Raw genomic sequence first — 20,367 nt, 5'->3', positions numbered from 1 at the left:
CTAAAACCATATTTTCAGACATTTGTGTCAATTTATTTAAAAAAATGTAAACGTTCAAACAGAATAGATACGCAAGTATTCATATATTATATTATTCCGGAACTCAGGACAACTTCTAAAGAACTGCAGGCCTCCCTTGCCTCAGATAAGGTCAGTGTTCATGACACATCAATCAAGAAGAGACTGAGCAAAAATGGCATCCATGGCAGTGTTCCAAGGCGACCAAAAAGAACATAAAAGCTCGTCTTTGCAGGAAAAAAAAAACAAAACGTAGAAACTTTTTCGAGAATGTTATATGGACTGACGAGATGAAAGCTGAGCTTTTTGGAAGCTGTGTGTCTTGTTACATCTGCCGTAAATGTAGCACAGCATTTCAGAAAAAAGAACATTATACCAACAATCAAACATTATGTTGGTAGTTTGATTGTCTTGGGCTGGACAAATTCATAGGGAGGGCTAAGGCAAGTTTTAGGGTGGACTTGAGCCCACCCAAAACAGGCCTGGCCTCGCCACTGCTTCCCACACACAAGACAACCTGTGATCAAACAAGGTTTTCCTCTTACAGATCCAGGTTTAATAACCCGGCGTCCCAAAAGTTTTGTCCGTATTGTGTATTTATTAACAGTTCCACACGCCCACAGGAATAATTGGCTTCCAAGGATTGCTAAGACTCTTAAGACGCGTTTTTGTAACAGCTGAATTTGTCTTCGTGCGTGTGAGGTCACAAGAGGCTGGGCTTTATTGAAAAAAAGCAGCAGGAGACGCCGGAATTGTGACATCGAGTTTGTTTGTTCGAGTTACTTTAGAGGCACCCTGAGACCTTCAACCAGTGGGGGAAAAAGCTCTATTGGTTTACAGTGGTTATTTATTGGTGCAGCTGCGATTCTAGGAGTCTTTGCACAGGGTGTGTGCACCAGTTTGGAACATAAAACAGATTCTGCTTATTCAAAGTTCCGATCATAAATAGTTTGAACAATTTCCACTTCCACTCTTAGTTGAGTAAAGAGCCTTCAGTTCGACAAAATGTCATCATAATAGAATGACAAGTCAGATGTAACTCACATTTCTCTTAAAATTAATTGGTGCACAAGTGGAAAAACAGCAATTTTAATAGTTAAAAAGGACACAGCCTTAATGTTTTAAATGTGAGTCTGCCTATTTCTTTCCATTCCTCTCATAATGATCAAACAAACATTCTTTTCACCTCAGAAGACACCAGATAGTGAGCTCATCCTCGGCATTAACTCCAAGCAGTTTATACGCTTCACTTCTGTTTTCATAACAATAAAATACGAAATCAACGTACGTGTGCAGTGCAAGTTTTTAATACCAAACGAACGTCTCTGTATTGACTCAATATGCTGTTTTATCTAAACTCTGCTTTCCTTTGGCAGCGTTCGAGGCGACTCCTGCTTTCTGCTCAGACGTCACAGAACATGTAAACAAATGTCTAAGAACTTGAGTTAGAGACCAAATAATTACCTGTGGAGGACCCAAAAAATGTGCATTGCTTTGAGTGAGGCATAGAACTCCCAACTCTTAACACTGAATCCCCTTTGTGTATGCCCATAGAATACTGATTATATGTCCAGATGTATAACAGACCCTTTCAAAAAAACAAATATCACGGACAAGTTTATTTATTTCCATAATTCCATTAAAAAAATTAAACTTTCATAGATTATATATATATAGATTCAGAGCCCACAATTTCAAGTATTTATTTGTTTATTTTTACATAATTTGGACTTCGAGCTGAAAAAAACCCCACAAAATCAGGAATTCCAAAAATTTGAATACTGTGAAGAAATAAGCCCAAATTTTGCAGGCCAGAAATATTTTCAATTGAGTGTCACACACTAATCACCTCCTAAACTCAATGCGCCTTCACAAGTTTCCCCAGGTGTTATTAAATTGCTTCAGTTTGGTTCAATTATCTCAGTTGGGTTCAATATGGGGAAGACTACAGACTTGACAACTGGCCAGAAGACCATCCTTGATACCATCCATAGGATGGTAAGCCACAAAAGTTCATAGCTAAGGAGGCTGGCTGTTCACAGTGTCCAAGCATATCAATGGAAAGTCTAGTGGAAGGGCAAAATGTGGCAGGGGAAGATGCACCAGCAAAAGAGATGACCGTGGGCTTCAGCAGTTTATCAAACAAGAGAAGATTCAAGAATTTAGCAGAGATCCAGAAAGAGTGGAATGAGGTGGGAGTCACAGCTTCAAAAAAACACCACAGTCAGACGCATCCGGGAGATGGGCTACAACTGTCTGGTTCCTTGGGTCACGCCACTTCTGAGCCCGAGCCAACGTAGGAAGTGTCTCAACTGGGCCAAGGAGAAGGAGTACTGGACTGTTGACCAGTTGTCCGAGGTCCTCTTTTCCGATGAAAGTAAAGCGTGCCTTTCATTTGGGAATCAAGGTCCAAGGGTTTAGAGGAAGACGGGTGAAGAACAGAACCCAAACTGCCTGAGGTCCAGGGTTCGGTACTCCATACTTGCCAAACCACCCTCCACAGGACTCCCTGAGGGACACGGTCGAACGCCTTCTCCAAGTCCACAAAACACATGTAGACTGGTTGGGCGAACTCCCATGCACCCTCGAGGACCCTGCCGAGGGTGTAGACCTGCTCCACTGTTCCACGGCCAGGTCGAAAACCACACTGCTCCTCCTGAATCTGAGATTCGACTTCCCAACGGACCCTCCTCTCCAGCACCCCTGAATAGACCTTACCGTGGAGGCTGAGGAGTGTCATCCCCCTGTAGTTGGAACACACCCTCAGGTCCCCCTTCTTAAAAGGGGGGACCACCACCCCAGTCTGCCAATCAAGAGGCACTGTCGCCGATGTTCATGCGATGTTGCAGAGGCGTGTCAACCAGGACAGCCCCACACCATCCAGAGCCTTTAAGGAACTCCGGGTGAATCTCATCCACCCCCGGGGCCTTGCCACCGAGGAGCTTTTTAACTACCTCGGTGACCTCAAACCCAGAGATAGGAGAGCCCGCCTCAGAGAACCCACACTCTGCTTCCTCGTGGGAAGGCATGTTGGTGGAATTAAGGAGGTCTTCGAAGTATTCTCCCCACCTACTCACAACCTCCCGTGTCGAGGTCAGCAGCGCCCCATCCCCACTATACACAGTGTTGGTGGTGGACTGTTTTCCTCTCCTGAGACGCCGGATGGTGGAACAGAATTTCCTCGAAGCCGTCCGGAAGTCTTTCTCCATGGCCTCACCGAACTTTTTTTTTTTTTTTTGCTTTTGCTTACCGAACTCCTCCCATACCCAAGTTTTTGCTTCAGCGACCACAAGAGCTGCATTCCGCTTGGCCAGCCGGTACCCATCAGCTGCCTCCGGCGTCCCACAGGCCAAAAAGGCCTGATAGGACTCCTTCTTCAGCTTGACGGCATCCCTCACCGTTGGTGTCCACCAACGGGTTCGGGGGTTGCCGCCACGACAGGCGACCACCTTACGGCCACAGCTCCTGCAATGGAGGCGCGGAACATGGTCCACTCGGTCTCGATGTCCCCCGCCTCCCCCAGAACATGAGCAAAGTTCTGTCAGAGGTGGGAGTTGAAACTTCTTGTGACAGGGGATTCTGACAGACGTTCCCAGCAGACCCTCACAATACCTTTGGGCCTGCCACGTCGGACTGGCATCTTCCCCCACCATCGGAGCCAACTCACCACCAGGTGGTGATCAGTTGACAGCTCCGCCCCTCTCTTCACCCAAGTGTCCAAGACACGCGTCGGCAAGTCCGATGACCCGACCACAAACTCTATCATCGAACTGCGACCTAGGGTGTCCTGGTCCCAAGTGCACATGTGGACACCCTTATGCTTGAACATGGTGTTCGTTAGGGACAATCCGTGACGAGCACAGAAGTCCAATAACAGAACACCGCTCGGGTTCTGATCGGGGGCGCCGTTCCTCCCAATCACGCCCTTCCAGGTCTCACTGTCATTGCCCACGTGAGCATTGAAGTCCTCAGCAGAACAATGGAGTCCCCAGCGGGAGCGCTCTCTAGCAAGGACTCCAAAAAGGGTGGGTACTCTGACCTGCTGTTTGGTGCATAGGCACAAACAACAGTCAGGACCCGTCCCCCCACCTGAAGGCGGAGGGAGGCTACCCTCTCGTCCACCGGGGTGAACCCCAATGTACAGGCGCCGAGCCGAGGGGCAATAAGTATACCCACACCTGCTCGGCGCCTCTCACCGTGGGCAACTCCAGAGTGGAAGAGAGTCCAACCCCTCTCGAGAGGACTGGTACCAGAGCCCAAGCTGTGTGTGGAGGCGAGTCCGACTATATCTTGTCGGAACTTCTCGACCTCACACACCTTCCCTGCCAGAGAGGTGACATTCCACGTCCCTAGAGCCAGCTTCTGTAGCCGGGGATCGGATCGCCAAGGTCCCCGCCTTCGGCCACCGCCCAGCTCGCACTGCACCAGACCACTATGGCCCCTCCCACAGGTGGTGAGCCCATGGGAAGGGGGACCCACGTTACCCTTTCGGGCTGTGCCCGGCCGGGCCCCATGGGTGCAGGCGCTCGCCTTCAAGCCCCCACCACCAGGCCTGGCTCCAGTGGGGGGGCCCGTGACCCACGTCCAGGCAAGGGAAAACCAAGTCCATTGTTTGGCGTCATCATAAGGGGTCTAATAGTAGTGTATTCAATTTAATATAGGTCAAACATGATTTTCAAATCATTGTATTCTGTTTTTATTTATGTTTAAAACAACGTCCTAACTTCATTGGAATTGGGGTTTTCATTTCTAAATGATAAATGTTATATTGTTGTGAAGTTGAAGTCTACACTTCAATCACATTGGTTGTTTTATAGTCGTAAATTCATTGTGTTGGTGTATGAAAGCAAATATCGTAACTCTTATTATTATCCAAATACTTGTGGACATAAGTTTACTTCAAAGAGCAGGAAATATTACGCATTTAGTATTTTATTTTTGTACGTACTTTTTGTTTTTTATTTTATCCGTTTGAGCTGTCCAAATTGAGTAGTTTTCCTGCTTTAGCTTATTTGACTTTCACAGAAACACTCGGAAAATGCTAATAAAACTCACCCTTCACTATATGTGTGAGTGGGCAACTTCTAAAACGTCTTATCACACAGATGAGATGTTAATTGTCACTCAGTTAGTTCCTCAGACAGTCTCAGGGTGCCTGTAGGCTAACACAGACCCTGTGGCACTTTTCCAGTGTGACTCATAATTGAGCAAAGAGTAAATGGTTCAGTGGTTCAATTTAAATATTTAAACGGGTCCCACAAAGCAGAAGGGCACGTGATTCGGTGCATCTCGCATTTTGGCAGAAAAGGCTTGTCGATGGGATGCGGTGCAGACCACAATAATAATCAAAATTGAACATTATCTTTGAAAATGAAGCATTTTTTGTGTATTCGGCTCTTGTATTGAATATTGGATTTTCTTCCTTTTCCAACACTCCATTTTTACAGTTTTAGGTCACTTAAGAGAAAATGCTAATCCTTAAAAGGAACATGTTAGTGTGTGTGAAGAGCTGAAACTAACACTTTAATTCATAGTAGGTTTGCGCAGGATACTCACCAAAAATATATTCTTGCTGAACCTGTTTTTCTTCTCCACATCGACAAAAAGAAAACTGGCCACGGCTTACTGGAGCAAGCGAGGACATTATCTGCCTACACGGAAGATGTTTAATGATTAAAGTAAGAGCTGTGCAGTTTCACAGGTCATGGAACATGTGAACCGTTTCCTTTTCCAACCCAAGAAGAAATAGCTCCAGAAAGGAAAGGAAAAAAAAAAAAAAAGGCATTCAGCAGGTGTTTACAAACAAGATGTTGATGCGGTATTTTCATTTCAACTCGCATTTGTATGATGCACTTGAAAAGGGTAGAAATGTCACCTATTCTTAATTAGATCTGGAACATTTATTAAACACGCTGAATGTTTGTCTTCCACTGTGCAATAGCTGCAAGTGTAGAATATTGTGATGTTTGTTTTCGCCCTTAGATTATTATTTTCTTTTTCATTTGAAGCTTGCAATAATAATATACAGTACTTAAAAAAATATTTTAAAAATATATTAAAAAAAACACAGCACATCATTACTTGGTCACACATCAACCGTGGTAGTTGTTGGACAAACAAACAAACCAAACATGTTCAGTTGGAACTACTGATAACTGGTCAGTTGCAGGCACTTTATTATTGCAGGTAAAATATTACACCATGTACTTGTCCAAAACAAAAGCAAGAAAATCTTAACACTATTTTTTCCGTTGTATTGTAAATATTTACAAGTAATATGTTCGGGCACGAGTGGGTTTTTTTTTTGTTTTTGTTTGTTTTTTTTAACTTCTGTAAATGTAGGACAGGTTTCTAGATCAACTTAAATGAGGAACAGCACGCACTCACCCGCGGACCTCCACCAAGGCTGAGTAATTCTAATTTGCACCACCACTAGAGTTACCCCATCGTTCTGGTGCATGCATTTGTCATTAAAAGTTCATCATTCGTGAAACTACAAGAACAATTTGGCAAAAGCTTGCCTGAGTTTTATCACGGTACTCCAACTTCCTCCTACATTACAAAAACATGCGGCAGGCTATTTCGAGTACTACTCTAAATTGTACAAAGGTATGCGAGTGTGGATGTTTTTTTTTTTTTTGTGTGCCTGCCCCGGATACCAAACCAGGGTGTACAGGAGCCTCCCTTTTCGATGAAGTCAGCCAAGATAGGCTACAGTTACTCATGAATCAAATGACGACAGGAAAATGGATTGATAATAGAGGGGGGCGGGGGGGGGGGGGTAATCTTACAAGAATAAAGTCATGACGTTATCAGCACAATAGCCGTGCTAAACTGAGGACTGCTGGGAATGTGGTCAACTTTTTTTCCCCACAAAGTCAAAAGTTTTAGAAAATCAACAATTATCAGTACGAGCAGTTTAATTTCATTCATATTGTTCAAATGTTGAAACAGAAATGGCCCCTTCTGGTGCATTTGTTCGTCCTGAACCATTTTTTGAACCAAATATATCATTTTACAACTCAATTCATATACTGCAGCACAGTCTCGGTACAGACAGGAGCTGCTGGGCTCTGACTTGTTGCATACTGTATATCTGTATGGGAATTTGGACCTTTATTTTTAAAATTAGAATTTTATTCTTGTAATATCACCACATTTGTGTCACATAAAAATAACACTTATTCTCATAATACAATGTCCTTTTTTTCATAATATTACAAATGATGCTAACATTACAACTTTATTCTTGACTTTTTTTTTTTTTTTCCCTTCTCAGTGTGGCTCTCGTACCCCTTCGTACTTTGCCGTCTGTATTATTTAAGTAGGAAATCCAGGAAGTACCAGAGGCCGTCCCGACTGCATTCACAGTCTGCGTGCAACAGGCATGCGGATGCTAGTCGGCCTCCCGCAGTAAGGAGAGGTAGATGGTGGACTGGAGGAAGCGGGGGTAACAGTCCATGTCCAGCAGCCAGTAGATGCGCTTCTGGGCATGGTACAGAGACGTGTGAGAGGGAGCCTGCAGCAACTGGATGGTTAGATCTCTGGTCTTGCAGTCCAAGTTCACCTAGAGAAAGACAGCGTGGCGATTGTGAAAAGATCCTTAATCAGGTACCCGCATAGTCCACAGGTTCCTTAGTCATTTTTTTCAAATTCCTTGTGTTTTTTTTTTTTTGGACATACTTGGCAAATAAAGATGGTTGTGATTCTATATATATATATATATATATATATATATATTTAAATATCGATGTGTGTTTGTTAATTTGTTAAAGGTTCTGTATTTTTAAATGCAACACTGAATCTGAACACGACATACGTTTCTGTTGTTCAGGTCAGGTTTTTATGCCAAGTTATTAACAGTTTAAGAATCAACTGTTACCAACTTCACTTACTGTCACTTGAATGGTGGACATTGAGAAAAGTAAGTACCTGTAAATTAAATGTCACGTCACCATTGTTCAAAATTCAGGGAATGAACCACTGTTTATTTGAAACTTGTACAAGTCAACAAAAAGGTGGCTGTAGTTCAAAAGGTTTACCTGATTGCGCAAAACCAAATGTGATATTTGGATTCAGCACACTAAAAGTGTCAGCTACAAAAATCTTGGGTAATAAATTTGTCGCTGAGTAGTACAATGAAATTGTTGAAATCCACAGTCTCAATGTCCATTAAAGAATTCCACCCTGTTAGTCATAGTATTTTTTTTTAAAAATAAGTTAAATATCTAAAATGTTTTGCATGTTGTGTATAATAATTTGCATATTTTTATGTGCAAATGTCCATCATTCAATGATTCACACTTAAGAAAAACAAACTGTGGAAGCAGAAATTCTAAAGTTGCCCGAAACGTTGTACACTTTGGAATTCGACCGACATTTCCGTGAAAATATGCCTTACAGGTTGTTCAAAAACTAGCTGGTCAACTGGCATTTTGCGTGAAAAACCAACATATTGTGCGAGACTTCAGACAGGTTTGGCACGCATCAAAGGAGCCCTGTGTCTCTCCTCAACCCAAAACTACGCTGAAGACGCAGATTTAGAGAGCTGCTTATTTATTTAATGCCGATGGAAACAATTGTTTGTTTCCATCGGCATTAAATTGCTGCTGTTAAGACTTCACGACACAAAAAGACACACGACGTTCCTTTCACGTTACAGTGAAGCTCACACAGACATCAAAGGCGGGCCTTTACCTCCCGAGGTGAACCAGGTCGGATGTAGGTAGCGCAGATGTCCTTCGCCCTCCTCTGCAGGCTGAAGTTGTTGGACGAATGTTGGTACTGCTCACAGGCTTGATAGAATTGCAGATTTTCTTCACTGAACTCGGAACGCAGGAATGCACCAAACACTGAAAGCCCAGCTGAGGAGAGGAGGAGAAATATTAGTAGAGTTTTAACTCAAAAGTCACAATACAAATTTCAACAGTAATGTGTCAAGCCAAATAAGGGCGTCGCAAGCCAAACACTCCAGTGGGGACTCTCCCTTCTTTACTTGAGCTGTCTTCTAACTTGTTTCATGAGTACCAGCACATGTTAGTACTCCCACTTAGCGGTGATAAGAAGTCACTAGGGTCTGAGGGCATGAGGCAAAACACAGGAGGCACCGATACATCACTTCCATCAAATTAAAAAGCAAACTAGTGTAATTCTACCTGGCTGAGTTATTATTCAAAATCAGACATTACACCGTGGCAAGGGAACGGAATCAACAAGCAGCCAATTATTTTTTTCCAAATACCCATGCACACGTACACACAAATGGGCTTCCCCTTTTTTTGCGCTTTTCTACTTGAAGTTATTCAAAGTTTAAAATGTCACCTTAATCATATAATGATTAATAGTGGTGGTCGCCATTGCAGGAAAGCTTGGACCTTCAAGTTAAGGCCACTACAACATGAGCCAAAGCTCACCCTGTATTGCTCAACAGTCATTTTAGAATGTAAATGTTTGGATGCAGTCAAGTGAACTGGCGGCTGTATCATATTGGAAGCTGACCAAAATTCAATTATATCTAGTGGGGGGGGAGAAATAACATGTAATATAACTCAACAACAACTGCGAATTTAGAGGGCCACGGGCCATCATGTGTGATGTCACACAAGACGGGGGCAAATTGTCTTATGAGACTACAGCTCAGTGAGCAGCACAGAATGAAATCCAAGTGTGTTTTCGATTTTTTTTTTTTTTTTTCCCCTTTTGTGATACCAGCACATAAGAGAAGAGTGCTGGCAGAAAGCAATGGAATTATAATAACCACAGAAAAGTGAATTGGAACAATGTTAACGCATTGTAGCATTAGCATAGCATGTTATGCACACATCTCTGTCGTGGCTGCTCAGTCCAAGATGCCGAAAGACACAAATTCGACATCTATAGCAAAAAGAATGGATCGTACAGTACTTTGCAAAGTGGGCTGTGTTTAGTCTTTAATGCGAACAGACTCACCTCCCAGGCACACATAGTTATCCGACATTTTGGAGTTTTATTATAAAGTGGTTTATTTATTTATTTATTTTAAATGATATTAAAACTATTTAAAAGCATGATACATCAACTTGCCTTTAGCCAGCCTCCCTTTCCACTTCTATATACGTTATAGCAGGAACCCATTATCAAAATGTGAGTGGTTTCATTTTATAAAACAAATATTCTCTCATTTTGGTTTTGATGCCTGCGACACATTCCCAAAAAACTGGGACAGGGGCAACAACAACAAAAATGGGAAAGTTGAGGATTTTTTTTAAAACACCTGTTTGGAACATTCCACAGGTGGAAACAGGTGAGCGTCATGACTGTTGCAAAGAATTTAGGGACTTCATCATCTACGATCCATATCATCATCAAAAGATTCAGAGAATCTGGAGAAATCTCTGCATGTGAGCGGCAAGGCCGAAAACCAACATTGAATGCCTGTGGCCTTCGAGCCATCATTAAAGCTCTGCATGAAAAACCGGAATCATTATGTCAAGGATATTGCCACGTAGGTAATAGGCCACTTCAGAAAACCATTGTCATATAACACAGTTCGTTGCTACATCTGCAATTACAAAAAAAAAAAAAAAAAAAAAACTATACCATGCAAAGCGAAAGCCATATATCAACAATACCCAAAAACGCCGCTGTCGTATCTGGGCCTGAGCTCATCTGAGATGGACTGACACAAAGTAGAAATGTGATCTGACGAGTTCACATTTAAAACGTTTGGGGCAAATAATGGACGTCGTGTTTTCCAAAGAGGAAAAGGACCTTCTGGATTGTTCTCAGCGCAAAGTTCAAAAGGCAGCATCTGTGATGGTAAGGGGGTGTGTTACTTCTTGCACATCTGTGAAGGCACCATTAATGCTGAAAGGTACATACAGGTTTTGGAGCAACATATGCTGCCATCCAAGCAACGTCTTTTTCTGGTACGTCCCTGCTTATAGCAGCAAGACAATGCCACGCCACATTCTGCACGTGTTACAACAGCGTGGCTTCGTAGTAAAAGAGTGCGGGTACTAGACTGGCCTGCCTGCAGTCCAGACCTGTCTCCCATTGAAAATTTGTGGCGCATTATTAAGCACAAAATACGATAACGGAGACCCATGACCAGTGTGTTGTCTGTTACAGCAGCAATATGCAAATCGCTTGTGTATCCCCTCACTTATACTGTCGTCCTGTAGACTTTTAGAATTCACATAATTAATGCCACCGCACTTCAGTTGTACAGCCGGGTTCACGACCCTTGTCCTGCATGCTTCTTCTCCTGTTCTATCTTGTCCTGTCCTTCCCTCACAGGGTGTAGCACTACAGCCCCATGCAACACTCATATTTAATGTTTCATTGTTGTAGATAATGTCATGATTTACGTCTCTCATCCTGTTTACAATCAGTGCTTTGTCTTCGGTCTTTGTTTCTCTCTCCCTTCTAGAAACTTTGTTCTGTTCGACTGATCAAGTCCGATTCTCAATAAACCGCAATTATAATACCACAGCGGAAAAGCTTAAAAACTCCACTGTGACACAGTAAAACTGTTCCGGCATAAAAGGGATACAGATCTTCCATTCTGCTTGACCTAACAGCCGAACAGGACAACAACAACAACAACAACAACCAAAAAATAAAATAAAAAATAGAGGCCAGACTAGGCTCGCTTACTGCCAAAGTCAGTCAGTTACATATCAGACTGCAGAATTCCCTGTCTACGTAATGTGCAAGTACATAACTAATACTATAATATAAAACTAATACTGCCGTCAGTGACCTGAGATACACTCACTGGCCATAATATTAAGAACACCTGCACAATCCAATGATTCAGTATGAAATTATTTTACCTCCCTCATGTATCCGAAGTAACCAAATTCTTATAATAATCTCTCGGAACGTTGCCTTGCACTGCAAACTACAACTGTATGAAACTGTCAGTTATTAATTTAATAATATTATTGTGGGTGTAATGTACTTTGCAGTGGGGTAGAACTACCGTACATTACATTATATGCTACTAAGGGATGTGCTTCATATTTTGGCTCTGATTATGACAGCTCTCTGATGCTGACACGGTCATATTATTACCGACATAATTTAAAAAAAAAAAAAAATGCTCAACTGATTTCCACATGCAAGCAATGGAGAGATTTCAGAGTGAAGTGGTGGAGCTCCATTGCCCTGAGCTGAGTTCAGATATTTTGGTTGCATTCGTCAAGGAGAAGCACTCTAGGCAAATAGCTAAAGAGTAAACATTTCTGGATGAAGTTGCAAATCAGTGTATCCAGTACGGTATTTTTTTATGTGCTTTTACAAATGTGCTAGTATGGAAAAATGTGATAAAACTGTGCAATTTGTGTTACAATTCCTCATCGACTGTTCTTGTTCTGTCTGCCTTTATAAAGTGGTAAGTGGAAAATGATTTTATATCATTTAAATTTAAATTACCTGGAGGTGGGGCTCGAAGGTGAGCGCATGGTACAGCCCGAAAGAGTAATGCGGATCCCCCTTCCCATAGGCTCGCCACCTGGAGGGGCCATTGGGGTCAGGTGCAATGTGAGCTGAGCGGTGGCCGGGGCGGGGGACCATGGCGATCCGATCCGCGGCGACAAAAGCTGGCTCTAGGGACATGGAATGTCACCTCTCTGGTAGGGAAGGAGCCCGAGCTGGTGTGTGAGGTCGAGAAGTTCCGACTAGATACAGTTGGGCTCGCCTCCACACACGGCTTGGGCTCTGGTAACAGTCCTCTCGAGAGGGGTTGGACTCTCTTCCACTTCAGAGTTGCCCACGGTGAGAGGCGCCAAGCAGGTGTGGGTATACTTACTGCCCCCCTGCTCGGCGCCTGCACACTGGGGTTCACCCCAGTGGACGAGAGGGTAGCCTCCCTCTGCCTTCGGGTGGCGGGACGGCTCCTGACTGTTGTTTGTGCCTATGCACCAAACAGCAGCTCAGAGTACCAACCCATTTTGGAGTCCTTGAAGGGGGTGCTGGAGACTGTTGGGGACTACATCGTGCTGCTGGGGGACTTCAATGCTCATGTGGGCAATGGCAGTGAGACATGGAAGGGAGTCCCCCCCCCCACATCCAGGGGGAGGCGGTGGACATTGAGTCGGAGTGGGCCATCTTCTGTGCCTCCATTGCTGAGGCGGCTGACCAGAGCTGTAGCCGTAAGGTGGTCGGTGCCTGTCGTGGCGGCAATCCCCGAACCCGTTGGTGGACACCAACGGTGAGGGATGCCGTCAAGCTGAAGAAGGAGTTCTATCGGACCTTTTTGGCCTGTGGGACTCCTGAGGCAGCTGATGGGTAGCGGCTGGCCAAGCGGAATGCAGCTCTGGTGGTCGTTGAAGCAAAAGCAAAAAAAAAAAAAGTTCGGTGAGGCCATGGAGAAAGTCTTCCGGACGGCTTCGAGGAAATTCTGGTCCACCGTCCGGCGTCTCAGGAGAGGAAAGCAGTGAACCACCAACACTGTGTACAGTGGGGATGGGGCGCTGCTGACCTCGACTCGGGACATTGTGAGTCGGTGGGGAGAGTACTTCGAAGACCTCCTCAATTCCACCGACACGCCTTCCCATGAGGAAGCACAGTGTGGGTTCACTGAGGCGGGCTCTCCTATCTCTGGGGTTGAGGTCACCGAGGTAGTTAAAAAGCTCCTCGGTAGCAAGCCCCCGGGGGTGGATGAGATTCGCCCAGAGTTCCTAAAGGCTCTGGATGTTGTGGGGCTGTCCTGGTTGACACGCCTCTGCAACATCGCATGAACATCGGGGACAGTCCCTCTGGACATTCATTTCATAAGATAAAAATAGATAGTGTACAACATGCTTTAGACATAGGATGTTAATTACTGCATAGGAGAAAATTGTAAACTGGAGAGTGCTGACAAGAAACATCTGTAGATGAACTAAACTAGGGCCATATTATAGTCCTGTTACATTGCAAAAACGTCAACTAACACATCAAAATCAGACAAAGCTAATTAATGATTTTTTTTTTTTTATATTCCAATTCCACTATGATATCTATTCTATGATGTTAGAATGTAGTTCTAAAAATATGATTTCTGAAACCAAATTTAATGGCACCTAATGTCAGAATAGGACCTACAAAGGGTGAAGGGTCATACAAATAATGAGAAGGAATTAACATTTAAACAATTATTCACAGAGATTATACTTTCAAAAAGTTAATCAACGACACAATGCTTCTAAAAGGTTCACCAGGACCGAGTATTTATGAGATTATCTAATAAGGTTTTGGATCGTGATGCAGGAAGTAATCTCAGTGGATGCACATTCCAGAGAGAGAAAAGAAAAGCAAAAACAGCTCAATTAGCTTGTGCCGGCCTTCCCCAAAAATCTTTGAATAGACGAGCACTCACTCTGACTGGCCAGCAGGCGGTCCAGGGACTCGGCCCATTTTTCCATTTCCTCTCGATTTAACTTGTGCTTCTGACTGTGGCCCACCTGGCTCCACTGACGCATGAAGAGCAAACGCGACCGCCTCTCTTTGGCACTGTGGACCACAACACAACAGAGACCAAAAATCAAGTAACCACAGCTTGAAACCAACACTGAGCTGACACAAAGTCCTTGATGTCTTCCTTTGTGTGTGTGTGTGTGTCTCTTCAATCTGAAGGGACAAGACACAATCCATAATTCTTACCTGTCTTTTTGTTCTGTGTTTGAAAGGTTGGAGTTTGAGGAATGGGGACTCTGAAAGACATCACATATTTACATGCAAGTTGGAAGCCAATTATAAATGGTTTACTGTAAATACATGCAATATTTCACTGAAATATAACTTAGTTTACACTTCGAAAGGAATGTTGACAGAATAGACAAATTGAAGTGGGAAAAATAAATGATGAGGCTTAATTTTTTTACCCTTTGCTGTGACACTCATATTTAACTCGGGTGCTGTCCATTTCTTCTGATCATCCTTGAGATGGTTCTACACCTACATTGGAGTCCAGCTCTGTTTGGTTATACTGATTGGACTTGATTAGGAAAGCCACACCCCTGCCTCTATAAGACCCTACAACTCACAGTGCTTGTCAGAGCAAATGAGACTCATGAGGTCAAAAGGAACTGAGCTCAGAGACAGAATTGTAGCGAGGCACAGATCTGCCCAAGGTTACAAAAACATTTCTGCTGCACTTAAAGTTCCTAAGAGCACAGTGGCCTCCATAATCTTCAAATGGGACGACCAGAACCCTTCCTGGAGCTGGCCGTCCGGCCAAACTGAGCAATCAGGGGAGAAGAGCCTTGGTGAGGGAGGTAAAGAAGAACCCAAAGATCACTGTGGCTGAGCTCCAGAGATGCAGTCGGGAGATGGGAGAAAGTTCTAGAAACTCAACCATCACTGCAGCCCTCCACCAGTCGGGGCTTTATGCCAGAGTGGCCCGACGGAAGCCTCTCCCCAGTGCAAGACACATGAAAGCCTGCATAGAGTTTGCTAAAAAAAAATATTTAAAAAAAAAAAAAAAAAACACCTGAAGAACTCCAAGATGGTGAGAAATAAGATTCTCTGGTCTGACGAGACCAACGTAGGACTTTTTGGCTTGAATTCTAAGCGGTATGTGTGGAGAAAACCAGGCACTGCTCATCACCTGTCCAATAGAGTCCCAACAGTGAAAAATGGTGGTGGCAGCATCATACTGTGGGGGGTGTTTTTCAGCTGCAGGGACAGAAAAACTGGTTGGAAAAGATGAATGCGGCCAAGTATAGGGATATCCTAGACGAAAACCTTCTCCAGAGTGCTCAGAACCTCAGACTGGGCCGAAGGTTCACCTTCAAAAAAGAGAATGACCCGAAGCACAAAGCTAAAATACCAAAGAAGTGGCTTCAGAACAACTGCGTGACTATTTTTGAATGGCCCAGCCAGAGCCCTGACTTAAACCCAATTGAGCATCTCTGGAAAGACCTGAAAATGTCTGCTCACCAATGTTCACCATCCAACCTGACAGAACTGGAGAGGATCTGCAAGGAGGAATGGCAGAGGATCCCTAAATCCAGGTGTGAAAAACTTGTTGCATCATTCCCATAAAGACTCGTGGCTGTATTAGCTCAAAAATGTGCTTCTACTAAATACTGAGCAAAAGGTCTGAATACTTATGGCTGTGTGATATTTAAATTTTTCTTTTTTAATAAATCTGCAAAAATTTCAACAATTCCATTTTTTTCTATCAATATGGGGTGCTGTGTGTACATTAATGTGGATTTTTTTTTTTTTTTTTTTTAATTTAATGATTTTAGCAAATGGCTGCAATATAACAAAGAGAATGTCAGACAAGCAGATGTCATTTTCCCCTTTTCCTCAAAAATAATCAAATAATATAGTTTGTTAGTTTAACACATTTTAATGATGACCGGTTAGCACATCGGCCTCACAGTTCTGAGGTCGAGGGTTCAAATCTGGGCTGTGTGGAGTTTGCGTTTTCCCCCAGTGCCTTAGTGGGTTTTCTCTGGCGACTCCGGTTTCCTCCCATATTCCCAAAACACGCACGGTAGGTTAAGTGAAGTGAATGTGAGGATCAACGGTTGTTTGTCCATTTGCATGATGAATATACCTGTACTTAGAGAGACTTCTTTTATAATTTCGTGAGGACATTTTAATGTTAATGATTTTGAATTTATGGCAAAAGGCGGAGGACTGTGGTTGTGTCAGCCCACAGTGCTATTAGCACTGATGATGAGGAGGAAGACGATGAGGTGAGGGTCAGAGGGGCATTGTGGCCAAATGTTTTGGCAGTGACTAAAGTTTTGTGTCCCTAACTTTGCCGTTTCCGCCCTTTTAAAGAGCAGGATGCACGATTATAGTAGCTACATGCAGGAAAAACTAAAAGTACATATTTTAATCTGTGGGGGAAAAAAAGGCCATTTTTACAAAAAGGTTTTCCTCCACTTTCTGCTCTGTGTTTTTGGACACCCCTGGTTCGGCCTATTATATACGCTTAGTTGGGGGATTGCTGCAGGGATGGTTGTCCCTTTGCAAGGTTTTCCTCTTCCCACAGAGGAACGCTGCAGCACTCACAGCTTTAGGAATTGTCCTGGTTGGTTCGGAACTTCTTACATTTACGGAAGGCCACCGAGCTCACCGGGAGCGTCAAAGCAGCAGAGGTTTCTCGATAGCCTTTTGGCAGAGCTGCACCTTGAGACGATCCTGTGTCTGACATCTACAGGACAGTTTCTTTGATTTCATGCGTGGTTTCTGCTCTGACATGCACTGTCAACTGTGGGATCGTATTTAGTCAGGGGTGCGCTGTCTCAGAAATCATGTTTAATCAACTGAATTGACCACAGGTGGACTCCAGAAAGTGTGAGGAACATCTCAATGAAGATCACTGGAAACAGGATTCACCTGAGCTCAAATCTGAGCTCCACAGGCAAATGCTGCAAATAATTATGTAAATCTGCAAAGTTCGAATCAAGGCAACTGGACCGTTCTTGTTCGTTGAAGAGGTTTCAGTTCTAAATTTCCAGTGTTGAGTCTCTCTCGCTCTTTATGCCATAAATATAGAAGTAAAGAAGCCTTTTGGAATAAAGGTGAAATGTCTTCGTCAAAAAAGAAAAGTCCAGGTGCCTTGAATCAACCTTTGTGGATTACCATGACCTGGATGACTGAGAAAGTACACAAATTTATGTACATGTGATTAATTAGTTGTTGTTGTTGTTTTCCATGTTGTTTTGAGGCACAAATGAATGAAATGTGGACAAAGTCAAGCGTAGTGAAGACACAATGCAGGTCCTATTTGGGACCTACCTGACCGAACAGACTCTTGAGGTGCAGTTTAGCAGCTGACAGTTTGGCTCGATGCTGGGATTTGAGGGGGAATGGATTGGACGACGACGAAGCAGATGGAGAAGGTAGGTCATCTCTTTCTACGCTCTCTGTGCTTCCCTTTGCAGCCGGGGCCAGTTGGCTATCACTGTAGGCCCTGTAGCAGTCGCCGATGGAACACACTTCGAGTTGGCTCTTGTTCTTTTTCTCCAGGTCTCTCAGGTTCTCCACGCTGACACTGTGCTCCTTAATCAGCTCGCTCTTTCCAGCCTGAGAAGGACTTGGCTCGTGAATGTTAGGAGGCTCCTCTGCATCTACCTCATCGTCGGCGACACGAGGTGTGTACGTGCCAGATTCCCGACGGTTGTCATATTCTGTTCTCTTGAGGTTCACCTTCCTCAATGAGAAGAAATCAAGATCCAGGAGGGATCCCTCGGAGCTGAATCGACGCAGAGCGGCCATGACAGATGATGACGAGGGGCAGTGAAAGGAAGGAACTGCTGCAGAAAAATGGAGAGGAAAAAAAAAAAAAAGAGGAGTCAAGGTATGGAAAAACTAGCGCGAGAGAGTTCCTTTCAGGCACCGATTGTTGAATGAAACCGCTTGTTGGTGTTTGGGGAAGTGGTGAAATTGGACAATGAGTCACAGAAGGATTTGCTCCACAATGGCAAGCAAGTGAAGAAGCAGCAGGTATTATTCACTTAGTAATGTTAGTTCCTCCAAATAATCACTATGTACACCGCAACATAAAGCACCATCAAAATCTACACAAATAGCCATTATAGCATGCTTTGTGAACGAGCCTTGGGTTATGTAAAAATGTAGGCTGACAAATAAATAGTCATAAAAAGTCAGTTTTTGGTCACTTAAATTCCAGTAGTAGGTATTATAAAATGACCAATGAAACGTGTTTCCTGAGATTACCTCTTCTTCCAGGTGTTTTAGGCTCTTTCCATTGTGGATCTTAAAGGTTCCTGCTTGTCTCGTGGGCGGAACTTGCACTAATCCAAGGCTCAGAGTCCACCAAAAAAAAAAAAAAAAAACTTCACTTCACTTCACGTCGCCAAAAGCTCTTAAATTCAACCAGCATCGCTCCTGTGGCTTCTGTGGCCGTGCGGCTTCGTCACATTAGGACTTCCCTCCTCCGAAATGACGTCAGCCTTCATTGACGCGAGGAAAAGTTTGGCGAAGTATTTCCACTGACACACTTAAAATGTGCAGTAACAGATTCCTCCCCGCCACACCTTGACGTCTGTCTCAACTTGTCGACGAGGACACAACAACACCCGGAGGCATGACAACCCCGAGTCATAAACAATGAAGAAAAAATGTAATTCTTTAGCTTCTACCGGAAAGAAATGACCGCACCATGATATAGTTGGTGTACAACTATTTTATCTGTCTTCATCTATCTTAAATGTAGCAAATAAACCGATATTTTTTTATACATTCCATGTCGACATAAATTGCTATTTCAATAATTCGATAATGCGACAAAAAAAAAAAATTCTACATTAACGAAAAAAACGCCTGCTGTGACGTCAATGTTTACGTTACAGCGCATTGATATGGATTAGTTTATTCGACGCGCCACTAGATATGCGTGCCTACGGTAACGCAAAGCTAGAAAGGTCAAAGTCGTCGTAGCATTCCCTGTGTATAACAGCAAGAAATCCGAAAAGCACCAAAGATGCCTGTACATTGTGCTACATACAGTGGCGTACGCAGCGGTGCAATTACGACAAGGGAACTTGGAGTAACATTTCACAAGTATACTTATAGCTTTTTTCAAATGTTCTGTATTAATAGCTCACGCTCTGACGTTGATAAAAGAGTAAATCTAACGTAAATCGGCTGAGAAGTGAGCACGTTACGACTTAATTTCAATGTCCTTGCATTACCTTTGATGGGAATGTTGCCCTTACAAAAATGGCCGCCGCGGAGGCACGCTAGTTCGCCGTGTTACTCCAGCGCGCTGGTGTTTCTTGTCTTTATTTCTACGTAACAGTGTGTTATTTTTGGAACTAGCTGCTACTTACCTCTTGGACCAGCACTGCGAGCGCTAATTATCAAATGTGTCACTTTTAAAATAAAACGCGGTTTGTTGATGTATAATTGAAATGCATTACTTTTATCTGGAGCTAAAATAATCTCGGACAAACGTGTAATTTGATATTTTGCTCATTCCGGGTGGCTGGCATACGCTTGTTAGCTCGCGCTAACGGGCTAACAACAATAACATGGCTCGTGTGTTGCACTCATCATGGTACAACATGCTATTCTGTACGGCTTGATCGTAGATAGCTTTTATTTGTTTTATTTGTAGAAACTGCTGATTTAGCTTTCCAAATGGCAAAATTAACAATTTAGTCCTTAAAATAAATATAAAATAAAATATAAAATATTATTTAAAAAATAAAAAACACTCGGTAATATGGCGGAGTCAACTGGTGTAACTGATGTCACAGTGAAGACTTTAGACTCACAGAGTAGGAGCTATAAAGTCAGAGGCGAGGTAATGCTGCTATACCTTGATTCGTGTTCTAGTTGGTGTGCCCTTCATCCTTCCTATCCCGTTATGCCAGGTTTGCTTGACTGCCTTGT

The 20,367-nt window shown here is 43.4% G+C and overlaps 2 protein-coding genes across 5 annotated transcripts in view; one reads left to right on the top strand and one right to left on the bottom strand.

The window, feature by feature from the left end:
* Positions 1–6,162: 6,162 nt before the first annotated feature.
* Positions 6,163–19,229, bottom strand: si:ch211-152p11.4 (regulator of G-protein signaling 8). Of its 2 annotated transcripts, none has more exons than XM_061664627.1 (6): positions 18,688–19,229; positions 17,746–18,263; positions 14,647–14,696; positions 14,363–14,496; positions 8,716–8,882; positions 6,163–7,585 (listed from the first exon to the last, which is right to left on the bottom strand). In XM_061664627.1, exons 2-6 carry the CDS (start codon positions 18,223–18,225, stop codon positions 7,415–7,417), a joined length of 1,002 nt encoding a protein of 333 aa, XP_061520611.1. In that variant the 5' UTR covers positions 18,226–18,263; positions 18,688–19,229; the 3' UTR covers positions 6,163–7,414. The 2 variants fall into 2 exon arrangements, with proteins under 2 accessions (XP_061520611.1, XP_061520612.1); XM_061664628.1 differs by having other exon boundaries at positions 17,746–18,260.
* Positions 18,998–20,367, top strand: part of bag6l (BCL2 associated athanogene 6, like) — a 34,946-nt gene continuing 33,576 nt past the window's right edge. For 2 of the 3 annotated variants that reach the window (XM_061664623.1, XM_061664622.1), the window contains exon 1: positions 19,769–20,278. In XM_061664623.1, coding sequence (XP_061520607.1) covers positions 20,198–20,278 — 81 coding nt within the window. In that variant the 5' untranslated portion in view covers positions 19,769–20,197. Of the gene's footprint in view, positions 19,094–19,768; positions 20,279–20,367 lie in introns of those variants that run through there. The other variant, XM_061664624.1, reaches the window with a different exon arrangement.

This window comes from Phycodurus eques, chromosome 20, assembly GCF_024500275.1.
Source record: "Phycodurus eques isolate BA_2022a chromosome 20, UOR_Pequ_1.1, whole genome shotgun sequence".
Classification (NCBI taxonomy): domain Eukaryota; kingdom Metazoa; phylum Chordata; class Actinopteri; order Syngnathiformes; family Syngnathidae; genus Phycodurus; species Phycodurus eques.
The sequence above is the reverse complement of the archived record's forward strand: the minus strand, read 5'-3'. Positions and strand labels throughout refer to the sequence as shown.

Coding starts and splice junctions, on each gene's coding strand:
- si:ch211-152p11.4 (XM_061664627.1), bottom strand. CDS start 18,225: ATGGCCGCTCTGCGTCGATTCAGCTCCGAGGGATCCCTCCTGGATCTT. Junction 8,883..14,362: donor CCGCCTGCTGGCCAGTCAGA/GTGAGTGCTCGT, acceptor TCCTCTCCTCAG/CTGGGCTTTCAGTGTTTGGT. Junction 7,586..8,715: donor GACCTGGTTCACCTCGGGAG/GTAAAGGCCCGC, acceptor GTCTTTCTCTAG/GTGAACTTGGACTGCAAGAC.